The following is a 13,041-nucleotide window of genomic DNA, read 5'->3' as shown; positions in this document are numbered from 1 at the left end:
AGTCTGAAACTAATTACAATTTATTGACCTTTCAGGATTTTCAGACAGACTACCATTTTAGAGGGGCTCTTACACAATTCATTGCAGCCTTAATATGATGAAGTGTTGCGTGCTAGTCCCTCATACAACTTTGATGACTGTACCTTCATATGCCACGTTACATAATGGTGGCTGGTTGCACAGGCCCCAGCAGATGTCGGTGGGATCCCAGAGGAGTACAGGCTTTTAGAGAGAGCTTTTTTTCTGACTGGAGAGTTCGTAAATGCAGAACCCGTCCCACGAGACCCGGTCCACTGACCAGGCAGAAAACTGCACCCACTTACAGATGGTGGATGGGAGAGGGGGGAGAGAGAGAGAGAGAGAGAGAGAGAGAGAGAGAGAGAGAGAGAGAGAGAGAGAGAGAGAGAGAGAAAGAGAGAGAGAGAGAGAGAGAGAGAGAGAGAGAGAGAGAGAGAGAGAGAGAGAGAGAGATACAGCCACGTGCACGTGTACATGCGCAAATGCAGTCGCAGGGCAGATTCTGAGGAGGTGCCACTCTGTGGTGTTTACTTGTTCACATGCTCTTTGCCTGGGTAAAGCATGGAAGTGAAACATGCTCTTTGCCTGGGTGAAGCATGGAAGTGAAACATGCTCTTTGCCTGGGTAAAGCATGGAAGTGAAACAGTACTCCCTGTCCTCAACAGACGCCAGCACCTGCATACACATAGTGACATTAGAGAGATCCACTCTCACAAGGATCGTCTTATCTGCTGGAACTTGCTTTTCTGGTGGATTTGTGTTAACTATTGATCATCTGGAATGCAAATCACCCTGATCAATATAACTAGATGCTATGAGATAGCCCTGCCAGGATCTCCAATCCCTGTGGATTCCCTGCACAGGAAACACATCTAAATGGTTATCCCAAAAGAGAAAAGAAAAACAGAAATAAAACCAATGATTTCACAGGTTTGCAAATGGTTGTTTATTACATAATTTCTTGAATATCATTAAAAATCTATTAACATTGTTTTAGGGTAAAGTATACACAGATAGACAAAAGGCTAAAATAGAAAAACAGAATCCCATTCAAGTCATACTGGGACAGTTCCTCCTTTATGCTGACATAGGAATGAGTAGGCAAGACTTTTTTTTTGGTATGTTTGGGACTGGTGACCGCAGTTTTGTTTTGGCTTGTAAGATAGAGTACGATAAATGTAGGTGTGATGGAGGTTGCAGTTTTTCACAAGACCTCACAGCAAATTCTTCCTTGCAAATTCAAATACAGGGCTTAAGGAATCTTCAAGTGAAATATAATGTCAGCAAGTCAAGGTTTAAGAAGGTCATGTCCATCTCGGGTCACGGTATACAGAACTGACAAAAGGACTGTGCTATTTGAATCTATAGGTCATATACAGATCTGTACATGATGTGTCCCAGAATACAAGGGGCAGGGAGAAGCAAAAACACTATGTAATGTATATTACCACTTGTATCATGACGTGTTATGTTTCAACTTCATTCAATCTTGGGGAAGAGAGACAGCAATCGTTCTGCAGTCAAAACCACCTGAAGGTGGGTGCTGTTGTTTTTCCTTTCTTAACTTGACGCTGTCTTGACAACTCTAGAATAACAGGCTGAACGCTTTCTCTGATTTAGGTGAATGTCAAGCAAGAAAAAAAACAAACAACAACAACAACTAACACAATTCATTCAGACCATCACAAATTTAGATTGATGAGATTGAATTGCGATCCCACTGCAAAATACAGAGGCAAAGTGCAAATTCTGATTTATGGAGATATCAACAAAGCGTTACTGCAGCCACCTCAAAAATCACCAAACAGGATCCTTATCGTCTCATTACTGAGGAGGAAATGACAGAAATGTGACGATGGTTTTGCAGTCTCAAAGCCTTAGAGAGCATCAGTTGTTTTCACTCTCTTTTTTTTTTTTTTTTTTTTTAATGTAACCTCCACAAAAACGTTCTGCTGAGAATTTCACAGTTTAAAAAAAAAGCCATAGTCAGTACGTGAAGGAGGAGGTCTGAAATCCTGGAGCACTGGCCTGGTCTAAGACCGCAGACCAGCTGACACCACACACAACCAGTCAAACCTGCAATGTCACAGTTCTGCAATATTGTTCTTTGCACTGACTCACTAATACACACACACAAGTTCAAACAATCAGTACAATTACAAGAGGGGTGTTTATGTGATGTCCTTTTGTCTCGGAGGCCGATGAATGTTCCGGATCACACACTTAACCATCCATTCAATGCCTTCGTTCACCCCCTGCCTGTGAAAAACAAAAGTGTTCATTTGCGATGGCTTGACAGGCTGTCTAATAGACTACAAATTGCTTATTTCCTCAGCCTCAAAGATATTGACTGACCTAGAATGTTTATGCTTAAATCAATAAACCCACTTTTCAGTAACTGGGGTTTCAGCTAGACCTAAATATTGGTCATACTTCCTAACAAGCGTGAATGAAGATAATTGTGTACAAGTATGAAACAATACACATGTTCTAGTATGCTGGTGAGAATGTTTCTCGGTTCCAAATGGGTCTTTGCAGACAGTAGGTTAGAAAGGATATAAGGAGTGACACCTCTATGATTACCGGTAAGATAAAGTAGCCACCACAACGCTTAGTGAAATATGCTCTACTACAGTGACACTTGCAAAACAACAGGCAGCTGCTTCTTACCTAATTTGTCCAAAATTTGATTACAAAATTCAATGACTCAACATATACCCTAGGGAACTGAATTGGGAAATTGAAGTTACAATGTTTACTTTAAAGCGTGTGATGTTCCAAAGCTGTGAGCAAGAAAGAGGAAGTGTGTGTGTGTCTGTGGTTCCTTATTGAAGAAGTATTTGTATGTGACGGGAACACCTGACATTTGGGTTGAAGGGGTATAGCAACTGGCTCGAGCTGAATGGAAATATCACCATCAACCTGTGTTCTTACCCTGTTAAAGCAGTGCAGGGCTGTACTAGACAATCCCGTTTCCCAATCTTTGGGGCACAGTCACTGAAAGAGGTTTTAATGTCTGGCACAGACAGGCAGTTCTGAAGAAAAATTCAAATAAATACAGTTACTGGCTACCAACTAAAAATGAGATTATTAACAGCATAATATTTTGTAACACTGGCCCACACCCAATATACTTCCGACTAATAAACCCAAAGGTTTATCAGGGGATAGAGCTCCCTCTACAGACTAAACTGAATTAATACATGGTAATTTAACTCAATCAAATAGACTGAGTTTGTGCTGTGGCCTTCATACACTAACTGCAATCTCTTTTGTTTTAAGGTATTAGTGTGTAAATATGTGCTTACCTCTACGTCTTGTTTGTTGGCTAGCACGAGGAGCGGGACTCCTTCCAAAACCTCGCTGCTTATCATTTTTTCTGAGAAAGAGAGTGACAAATGAACAATCCAGTGGTGCAAAATAGGTAAATTCTTACTTTTTATGAGCCATCCTTTATAGCTTGGGCTGTGTGTCATCAGACATGGATTGCTAGAGTCTGTATCTAGTGCCTACATCTGTTATGTCTAAAATGGCAGTAGTAATAAAGAGTCTAGTGGCCTCTGCATCTCAGAACACAGAATATAAGTATATAATCTGGAGCCAGGTGCAACCAGCCAAGGTGACGCAAGAACTGTAGTAAGTCCTGCAGATAACTACACGGACCTCCTTCTTCAGTTAAATGGATACTCACCAAACGCATCCTTTGACTCAGTCAGTCGTTCTTCATCAGTTGAGTCAATGACATAGATCACGCCATGAGACTCTGCATAATACTACATTTCAACAGAAAAACATAACATATCTTCACACAAAGGGAGTACTTTTAAACAATGGCATCATTTTTCCCATTACAGAGAGTTCACACAAAATCCTAACGGTACACATCAAGCCACAACCATTTTAGTTAATGAGTCTCCTCTTTCCTTTCTTCTACTACTCTACTTTCACTTATGTCATATAAGACCAATCATCAAAAGCCAATCATGACCATTAATCCTAACTAATGCTACTTCCTTATGTTACCTATTTTTCACTTACTGAAATGAACCATCTTACGATTTATCATGGTTTTATTTTATTTTGTTTTTTGATGCTGATCTCTACAAGTAGTCAGGTTATCTCCAGGGGGGTAATAATGAATATCACTGGTGTATCAGGTGGTAGATATGATTTCCAATAGTGGTGCAGCCTAATCATAAAATATGAAATGTTACAGCTTAGAAATTCCCATTGTGTCATCTTAAAAGTCAGACAGTTCAATTCTATGTGTGCAAGTGTAACACAATACAATCATAATCTACTACTAGGTTTATATCTTGTGGTGACCTTGTTGAGAACATAATGTAATGCCTTATATGGGGTTTTCTGCCAAAATCCGACAGATTTCACCAGGGGAGACAGGAGAAGAGCGAGTTAGGAGGAGAGGAGAAGGAGAAGGGGAAAGGCCGTCCAAAGAGGGAGGGAAAAGAAAAAGAGGAGGGGTGGTGCTTCCCAAGTGAGAGATAGTGAAGAGGTGAACCAGACAGCAGGTCCTAATAAATGTTCTGCAGCCGACCCTGAAATTGCATTTATCATTTCACCATATTTCCTTTATGTTATGTTATCTTACGTTATTACACCCACTCCCACCTAAATAAAGAAGCTGGACTCAAAAGTTGGCAGCCCTGCTTACTATACACAGGCTACACTTATGTTACTATTCACTCCATCCTGTCATAAAAAATGTCTCTCCTTCAACAAAGCTTCCTACGGAACGGCTGCTTTACCCGATTTACTGACAAGGATATCCAAGACATATCTGATAAGAAATTAACAGAAAAAAGAAAAGAATTAACTACTCAACATACTTTATCCCACAATGACTGCAACTCATCTTGGCCGCCAAGATCCCAAAACATCAGACGAGCTTTCCCGACGTCAATGGTGCCGACTGTATGGTAAGGAAATAAGACATAACGCCCATGTCGAGTCACATTGCATTGGGAAGAGTTACATTTAAGGAGTGTATGCGCAGCAAGGTATGTAATTGACACATTGCTATATAGAAATACAGCATATGTGCACTTACTATTAAGACCGACTGTTGTTGTGATCTTCGAGAGACTCATTCCTTTGTAATTTCTACTAAACTTAGTTTTGGTTTGCTCCAAGAAGGTCTGGGGGGAAAAACATTAATGTCAGGAATGAGTGACAGGTGAATTATTGTTGACAAACCAGACAATCTGGTCAGCCAGGCGTTTAGCTAACGATAGCCCTTTTCAAGGCTAATTTTAAATTACTTCAACGACACGATAATGTCAATATGTGTATTCAAACAAATACAAATCGAAATGCTGATAAAGGAACATATTTAATGACACGCTAGCCCTAATTTACAGGAAGTTATCTACTATTGACAAACTGCGTTTCTGTGACTAGCAACTCCAGAAACAGTTTGGCAAGCTATCCTATTCTCATGTTGTGGTACATATCGGGCTGGATAGGAAGAATCTCACCGTTTTCCCTGCATTGTCCAGTCCCAGGATCAAAATGCAGTACTCGTCCTTCTGAAACATGTATTTATACAAACCCGACAATAGCGTATACATTCTGGCTTCTTGTACAAATAGTTGTTAACCTTAACATGGAACATTAGCTAGCTGGCTGCAACTAGACAGTTAGCTAACGTTAGCTAGGGATAGTAACTTACATTCTGAAAAAGACATGAGCTATTCTGATTACGACGCCATTAAAGGTTGCGATTTGGATTTGGCGGTACTGTTACCACGGCCTTTAATACCGAATTCAACTTTGATCAAGTCGATATAGCTCGTAGTTAACAACAGGCTGTACGCTCTGTTTATCTGTGTTCTGCTGCTACATGTGCAAACGGAAGTAGTTGGCACATTGCAGTGCATTGTGGGAGTAGTAGCCCAGTAGTTTTCTTGACTCAGAAAATCTTCATGCTTGGCTTGAGTAGGTACTACGGTATGTAGGCAATCAGCAACTAATGAAAATTCGTATTTACTCTTAAATAAGTAGTCCTTGATATTTATGGCTATATATGTGTCATGGCAATTTATGACAATATAGCCCCAGTCATTTATGTTGGCTATGATGAATCAACGTGGGAAAGTGGTCTTGGTGGACAGTAAGGTGCAACTCATTTCTTGCCGTAATTTGGAGCTAAGTCATTTAGAGCTTTGTGAGTAAGAAGGAGTAGCCTACTTTGACATCAATTCTACTTTTGACAGGGAGCCCGTGCAGAGAAGCAAGTACAGGTGAGATATGTTCATATTGTTTAGTTCTATTAAGTGTGCGAGTGGCAGCATTCTGTATTAGTTGGAGGCTCTTTATTGACTTGTTGCTAGATCCGGACTGAAGAGTATTGGAGTAGTATATTCGCAACGTAATAAAAGCGTGGATTTAGTTTTTCTGCTGAATTAAGGAACAGGGAGTTGTTGTCTTCCAGGCAAGCTTCGATCTTGTACAATTTCATCACGTTTAATGGATAGGTGAAGTTGGGTGTCATCAATGGAAGTGAATGTAATGCTTCCTTACAACTGCACCTACTGTAAGGGTTGTATCGTCAGTATCGTTATTAAGCGTCAGTACTTGGTTTTGTTTAAATGATACAAGGAGTATCAATGACTAATGAAACAATCAGAACAGCTGAAAATCCTCACACCATAGGCCCATATACTTTATGACACACACACACACACACACACACACGCACACACATTGAATGCTTTTATTTGGATTGACAGGTGAAATATGAAACTAGTATGGTGGCTGACACAGAACAGGCCTCTTGCTAGTTGTCTGCCTTTTGTTTTTCCCTAGTTCACCAATCTGCAGACATCGTACACACATTTTATGGATGTACCACAGGCTAACGAATACCAAGGATAATACTCTGCATCAATAACTAAAGGTATTTAGAGCCTCAGCTAAAATGTTATATTCGGAAAGTTTTGAGGTGTAACACAGATCCATGTATATTTCAAAACAGCAACCATTCTATGACTGTTAGAGTTTTAGCAATTTCATCAGTCATAACAATGTCAGGTGTGTTAGGAGAATTACTGTAGAAAATCATGGTTGTAATACAGTGGTGTGGTGAACATGAAGCAGTTTTGCAACAACAAGTGTCATGAGGCCCGTGTGCAGAGATGAGTGTCTTGTAAGGTCAAGCAGAAAGGCCTGTTCCCAGGGATGAGACTTGTTTTCGACAAAGGCCTACAGGTGCAGGCCGATGGAGACAGCCAAGCATTCATGGAGGGGTCTCGTCGGGATAGGAGATGCAGACAAGTCAAGGACTTGATGAAGCCTCCCAAAAAGTTGTAAACAGGCTCTTTGCAACATTGGCAAGGACACCAACCTGCTCTCACGAGTCACAATTATCCTAAAATGTTTCTCCCCAACAAGTGAGCGAGAATATTCTGATTGGCTGAGCATGGATAAAATGTATAGGTTTGAGAGAATATTATGATTGGGTTCAACTTGGATACGTTTTGGCTGTTCAATTGGTTCAATTTGGATACGTTTTAGGCTTTTGATTGGAAAAGTATAGTGACAAAATATGCCATTTAAAAAGTTAGTGCACTGGGTTTTTGACAGAGCTGCTCCATGGACCACCACTCTGATTGAAATAAATGTCTGCAAGATTGAATAAAACTTCAGTTCATCGCATTCAGTCTTCCGACTCTCATTGAAGTATCAACTCTAAGATCTGAAGAGGTTGTTTTCGCTACAACATTACCAAGCATTAGCATTCTGTAATGTACTGTTGTCTGGGTGGGTCAGAGTTGAAAACCAGTCAGTTTGAACTGATACATGTGTGGCCATTTTCACAGAGGACTGAAAGGGTATGGCATAGTTAATTTGTTGTAAGTTTCGCAATGTGGTCATGCCAAACGGACAGGAATTTAGTGGTTAGACTAACATTAGACCAAATGTAGTCTTCATCAGGTTAATCTGAACCAAAAGGAATCACAATGAATAAACAAACTGAAGAAAAATGTTCACATTATTAATTAAAATGATTGAATTATATCATTCCAGACCACCAGGGAGGGAGGAAAAGTCCTGCGGTACCCGTGATGCACACGAATATGAATATCAACAGGAAGATCCGGTCGATGACCATCGCCACATACTTCCATTCTTCTTTCACCTGAAATGTAGAACAAGTAAGCATGGAGACAGCGTGGAGTCACTTTAAAAATGTTGAAATCTTTTATCATTGTGCTATTGCTAAATGTAAAACATAAGGAAAATTAAATAAACTCAAAGAAGCATAGGCCTATGCTACATGAATAACTGGCTAATCACTGATAAGTGTGTTGGACAGTTGTATCTACCACATAAATATAATTATATACAATATTTATAATGAATCTACCACAGCAGGAGTGCTGCCCTATAACTAAATGTAATGCTTATATAACTGGGATCATATGTACACACATATATATATATACATACATATACTGTATGTATTTGTATATATATATATATATATATCATGAGGGTTGAAACACCTACAGAGAAATCTGCATGTTCCGCTCTGAGGTGGTCTGCAACGTACTGCACACTATCAATTGCCACCTTCATGGCAGGAGACAAGGTGAGGTCAGGCTCCTTTTCCACACTTAGTGACAGAGCTGATTTGGACTTTGGCATCCTCCACTTCCGTGCTGACGGCCTGTTGTTAGTCAGGGATGGGGGTCCCTGGACCAGGGGAGGAGGCTTGGCGGCGTCACCTGATGTGGCCTCCTCATGGATGCAGCAGTACTGGATGCTTCTGGAGCGGAGCCGAGTGCTGGCACGGGCCGACTCATGATCCCTTTCCCGCAGCCCGTATTGCACGCTGAGAGAGCGCATTTTGGCTCGGCCGTATGGTTTCCACTCTCCTCCTGGCTGCTGTGTCAGGTTAATGGGTGATGAGGCCAGCGAGCCAGCTTGAGACCCAGACTCCTTCAGAAGGGTCAGGTACTGGCCGGAGGTGGGCTGGAGGGATAGGTGCCTCCGCGGCTGTGGACCCAGGGGGGATGAGCTGCAGCTGGGGACGAGGCTGGCTTTGGGGGAGAGGAAACTAGCCAGATCCAATTCTGTCTCCTCCCGTGTGGAGATGGTACTACTCATCCTTTTTCTTGGTGGGGCGTCGGCGGGTTTTTTACCTGGCCGCCGTAGGAACAGGAAGTGGGGAACCACATCCAGGAAGAGCCATCGCACCCACGGCGGCATCGAGTGGGTGTGCGAGGCGCGGTGGTGCACGTTCAGCACAAAGACCGTGATGCTGATGGAGAGCGTGACGAAGATCATGATGAAGAGCAGGTACTCGCCGATGAGCGGGATGACCAGTGAGGTGGAGGGGATGATCTCTGTGATGAGCAGGAGGAAGACTGTGAGGGACAGCAGCACAGACATGCACAGCTGGACCTTCTCACCACTGGCTGAGGGGAGGTAGAAGACCAGCACGGTCAAGCAGGAGATGAGCAGACACGGAATGATGAGATTTATGGTGTAAAACAGCGGCAGTCTTTTAATCAAGAAGGAATAGGTGATGTCTGAGTAGATCTCCGAACAGCACTTGTACTTCTTGATATTATAGGTGGAAATGGCACTCACTATCACCCACTCCCCGCTCTCCCAGTAGTCCTTCTGGTCCACATAGTTGGACATGCTGACAAGGTCAATCTTGCCGCGGTCGTAGGTCCACGAGCCAAACTTCATGGTGCAGTTCTGCTGGTCAAAGGGGAAGAAGGTAACATCGATGCTGCAAGAGCTTTTGTAGATAGCGGGCGGCACCCAAGTGATCCTGCCATCGTAAAACAAATGGGCCTTGGTCAAGTGAGTCACAGTGAAATCTCCATCTGCACTGAAAAGAGAAATGACAGAAAGGTTTCATTTGTTTGGAAGCCATTGTTCTAAAAAGGTGTTAAGGGTTATTATCTGTACTTTGACAAAATGAAGTCACAGAATTCATATTGCTTTCACTAAGAAAATTGTTAGAGAGACTCAGGTAACACTTTACTTAAAACCAGTATCAAAGTATAAACACATTTATAAGTATTCATAATGTATCACAGCGACTGATATAAGGCTCCATACAGTGCATTTGGTGAATAAACAGTATTTACCATAAGGCAAAGATGTCATCAAGAGTTAAAATAAGCTTTATTACACATTCTGATACTTCAAACTGTAAAGGCTTATACTGTAACATCGTAATGCTTAATGAGTGCACTCATTACTATGTATAAATAGTTATGGACTTATTTAAATCATTATGAGACATGAATACTTTATAACCCTTTATTAATGTGTTTATAATGCTTAATGGATACTGGGTTTAAGTAAAGTGTTACCGAGATTCATTTAGGTTGCACTATTTGTGGGTGTTTTGCTTTCACACATGCATAGAAGAGTGAATAGGCTGTATGTGACCCAATAGCAATAAAATCCTCCATATCAAAACAACAATACTTCAGTCACAACAACTACTATTAATACTTATACTAATAATAATGATATAGTTGTAATATTAACATACTTATTGTAGAGAACTATATCTGGCCTCCATATCAACTGAGATGGAATTCTCATGGAAGTAACATTCTCATAATCAGCAGGGTTCCATCGCAGCTTGTAATCATACCATTCCTGGTGGGAAAAAAAATCATAAGTCAAATCAGTCGTACTCTTGTCAGATTTAATCCTTACAGCAGTCTAGTTGTATTTTATTTATTTTCTGTTTCTTTTGATAGACACACACTGTCACACTCACTCCTCTACTCACTGTGTGGAAAGGCTCTTGTGGTTAATTGAGGACAGTTTGACAACGGACAGTCTATTAGCATGGTCTGACAGCATGATGGCCCTCAACCCTCAATCTCTCAGAGAAACCTTATTTGCTACGCTTCAGATGATAATGTCAAACAGCCATGGCAACAGAATGAAATGAAGGGTAAAGTCTCCCTGATGGCTGCTCCCAGTATGTCATCAGTTGGATCAGTTAGATCTATTGTGTAAATCAAGTGATCAGGCTGTTCAGAACAACCACTTTAAGGTCAGGTAACAATGGCAGAGTAGTGGGATGTTGCCCTGTTGAAAATAAAAGAAATTGTACAACAAATGAATGAATCAACATCCAACTCACTTGTTTCAGCCAGACATTAGTGGTCATCATTTGATTTTTCTCATCCTGTTTTTGAAACAAAAAGTCAACTCGTTACTCAACAGTGTTATGAAAGCACCATACTATAAAAAGTCATAAAATCGAATTGGTACCAGCTACCCCCCCCCCCCCACACACACACACAGACACACTGCCCATGAAAAAGGACAGCAGAAGGAAAGGCAACATGTTGACTTTTACCACATCAATGAGCTGAGCAATAGACAGGCCAAAGCGAACATGCACGGCCTCTGAAATGTTGGCCACGGGGCGAGCCAGTTTATTATAGCCAGTGAACAATGTCTCCAGCAGTCTCCCCTCAGCCTGAGCCCTGGATCTGCTCAGGGTAGGAGCTAGAGAGAGACAGAAACAGACGAGACCGCAGAGAGAGGGAGAGAGAGAGAGAGAGATGGGGAGAGGAGGAGGTAAAGTGTGTGGTAGTACATAAAGTCACTTTTTCATTTTTGGCATAACAAATTTAGTTTGTAAATCTGTTCATGCTATCACTTCTCACGTCCCAATGCTCAGGTAGGTGTCCAAAAGACTTTTATGACCTGTAATCCTTCTTTCCATCATTTTCCATCAACTTTTTACATTTTTCTGCCATTTGTAAATATCATTACATTTCAACAAAATGAAAAAGATCAAATGACAGCAGGAGCATGATAATGTTCTTTAAAATGTTATGACACGTTGTAAAATATAATACATCATATAAGAGTCACCAAAAACCAAACCAAACCAAACCAAAATTAATGGAACACGAAACAGCGAAGAAAACCTCGCATATGCTACGTTACCTGTAGGTTGAAGGAGACAGATGATAATGAGTGTAAGACAGAAACATTTGGCATTTGGCGTTTTCCTCCAACACTTCAGGCTTGTAATCATCCTGATTGATCTAGGCTCCTCCACCGTCAATTACGATGATCTTTACCTTGAATTGTGTTGTTGAGATTGTTCAGGTTTTAATCCTTTTAAGCAAACTTCAGTGCCCAAGTCTCTGTCACCAACACGCACTGGCTCACCCGACAGCTTATTGTGTCAGTCTAAGTCAGAATAGTCTTGACATCTGGACATCCCATAGCGTTGCTGTGTGTTCCTTCAAATCCCTTGTAGTTTGAAACATCCACCAATGTTTCACATGAATGACACAGAATGGCTTTCTCGTGCTCTTTGCAGCCCCCACTACCCCCCACCTCCCATCCTGAAAAGCTAACTGAAGTGCAGTGATAGCCCCCCACCCCCTCAACCCTTCTGTCTCTCTCTGTCTCCATCCCTTACGCTCTCACTCATTCTCTGAATGAGGATGACTTTCGCCCGGGGAAAAGGGGGCTGCTGTCTTTTCACTCGGACACATAATGAAAAACACTCAGCATCCATTCAATCCATCAGGGGACATTTTGAGCCCTCGGGCCCTCCAATACAAATCTCTCTGACATTCGTGCCTTGTTGCAGTTACCCTCATCAGGGGCACAGAATCTCTTGCGTTCTTCACTACTGTTACGACTTGTGTGGAGGTGTGTTGCCTTGAGTGGTGTCTTGTTTATGTATCTCCAAAAATGTAATCATGGCCACAGTCATCCATCTTGATGATTAGCTGTCAGAAAATCTTGAAATGTGCCCAGATATGTATCCCAATCAGAGCTTGTATCAAAAAAGGACGGCTGTGCCGTATAACGGCTGTGTCTGTGCCGTATAATAATCATAGACACCTCATGCCTGCATGCGGGATTGGACACTCAGAACATGAAGAGGCACACTTACATTGATACACATTGATACACATACAAGTTTGCACACACACATACAGACACGCACATACACGTCTTCACATTCCACCACGCATGAGATGAAAG

The 13,041-nt window shown here is 41.6% G+C and overlaps 2 protein-coding genes and 1 long non-coding RNA gene across 3 annotated transcripts; 1 reads left to right on the top strand and 2 right to left on the bottom strand.

Moving 5' to 3' along the window:
- Positions 1–949: 949 nt before the first annotated feature.
- On the bottom strand, positions 950–5,906 carry arfrp1 (ADP-ribosylation factor related protein 1). Its single transcript, XM_012829423.3, has 7 exons — positions 5,514–5,906; positions 5,087–5,174; positions 4,866–4,948; positions 3,710–3,791; positions 3,327–3,397; positions 2,953–3,053; positions 950–2,277 (listed from the first exon to the last, which is right to left on the bottom strand). Exons 1-7 carry the CDS (start codon positions 5,604–5,606, stop codon positions 2,190–2,192), a joined length of 606 nt encoding a protein of 201 aa, XP_012684877.1. The 5' UTR covers positions 5,607–5,906; the 3' UTR covers positions 950–2,189.
- Positions 5,907–5,963: 57 nt separating this feature from the next.
- LOC116220534 lies at positions 5,964–8,319 on the top strand. The gene is made up of 3 exons (XR_004163727.2): positions 5,964–6,278; positions 6,844–6,934; positions 8,065–8,319. It is a non-coding gene; the product is annotated as an uncharacterized LOC116220534 (long non-coding RNA).
- Positions 8,320–8,326: 7 nt separating this feature from the next.
- LOC105901807 (neuronal acetylcholine receptor subunit alpha-4) lies at positions 8,327–12,209 on the bottom strand. The gene is made up of 6 exons (XM_042707730.1): positions 11,983–12,209; positions 11,384–11,535; positions 11,165–11,209; positions 10,559–10,668; positions 8,548–9,883; positions 8,327–8,359 (listed from the first exon to the last, which is right to left on the bottom strand). Exons 1-6 carry the CDS (start codon positions 12,071–12,073, stop codon positions 8,327–8,329), a joined length of 1,767 nt encoding a protein of 588 aa, XP_042563664.1. The 5' UTR covers positions 12,074–12,209.
- Between the last annotated feature and the right edge of the window lie 832 nt (positions 12,210–13,041).

The sequence above is a fragment of the Clupea harengus genome, chromosome 5 (assembly GCF_900700415.2).
Source record: "Clupea harengus chromosome 5, Ch_v2.0.2, whole genome shotgun sequence".
Lineage (NCBI taxonomy): Eukaryota > Metazoa > Chordata > Actinopteri > Clupeiformes > Clupeidae > Clupea > Clupea harengus.
Note: the sequence above shows the minus strand (reverse complement) of the source record. Positions and strands in the feature narration are given on the sequence as shown.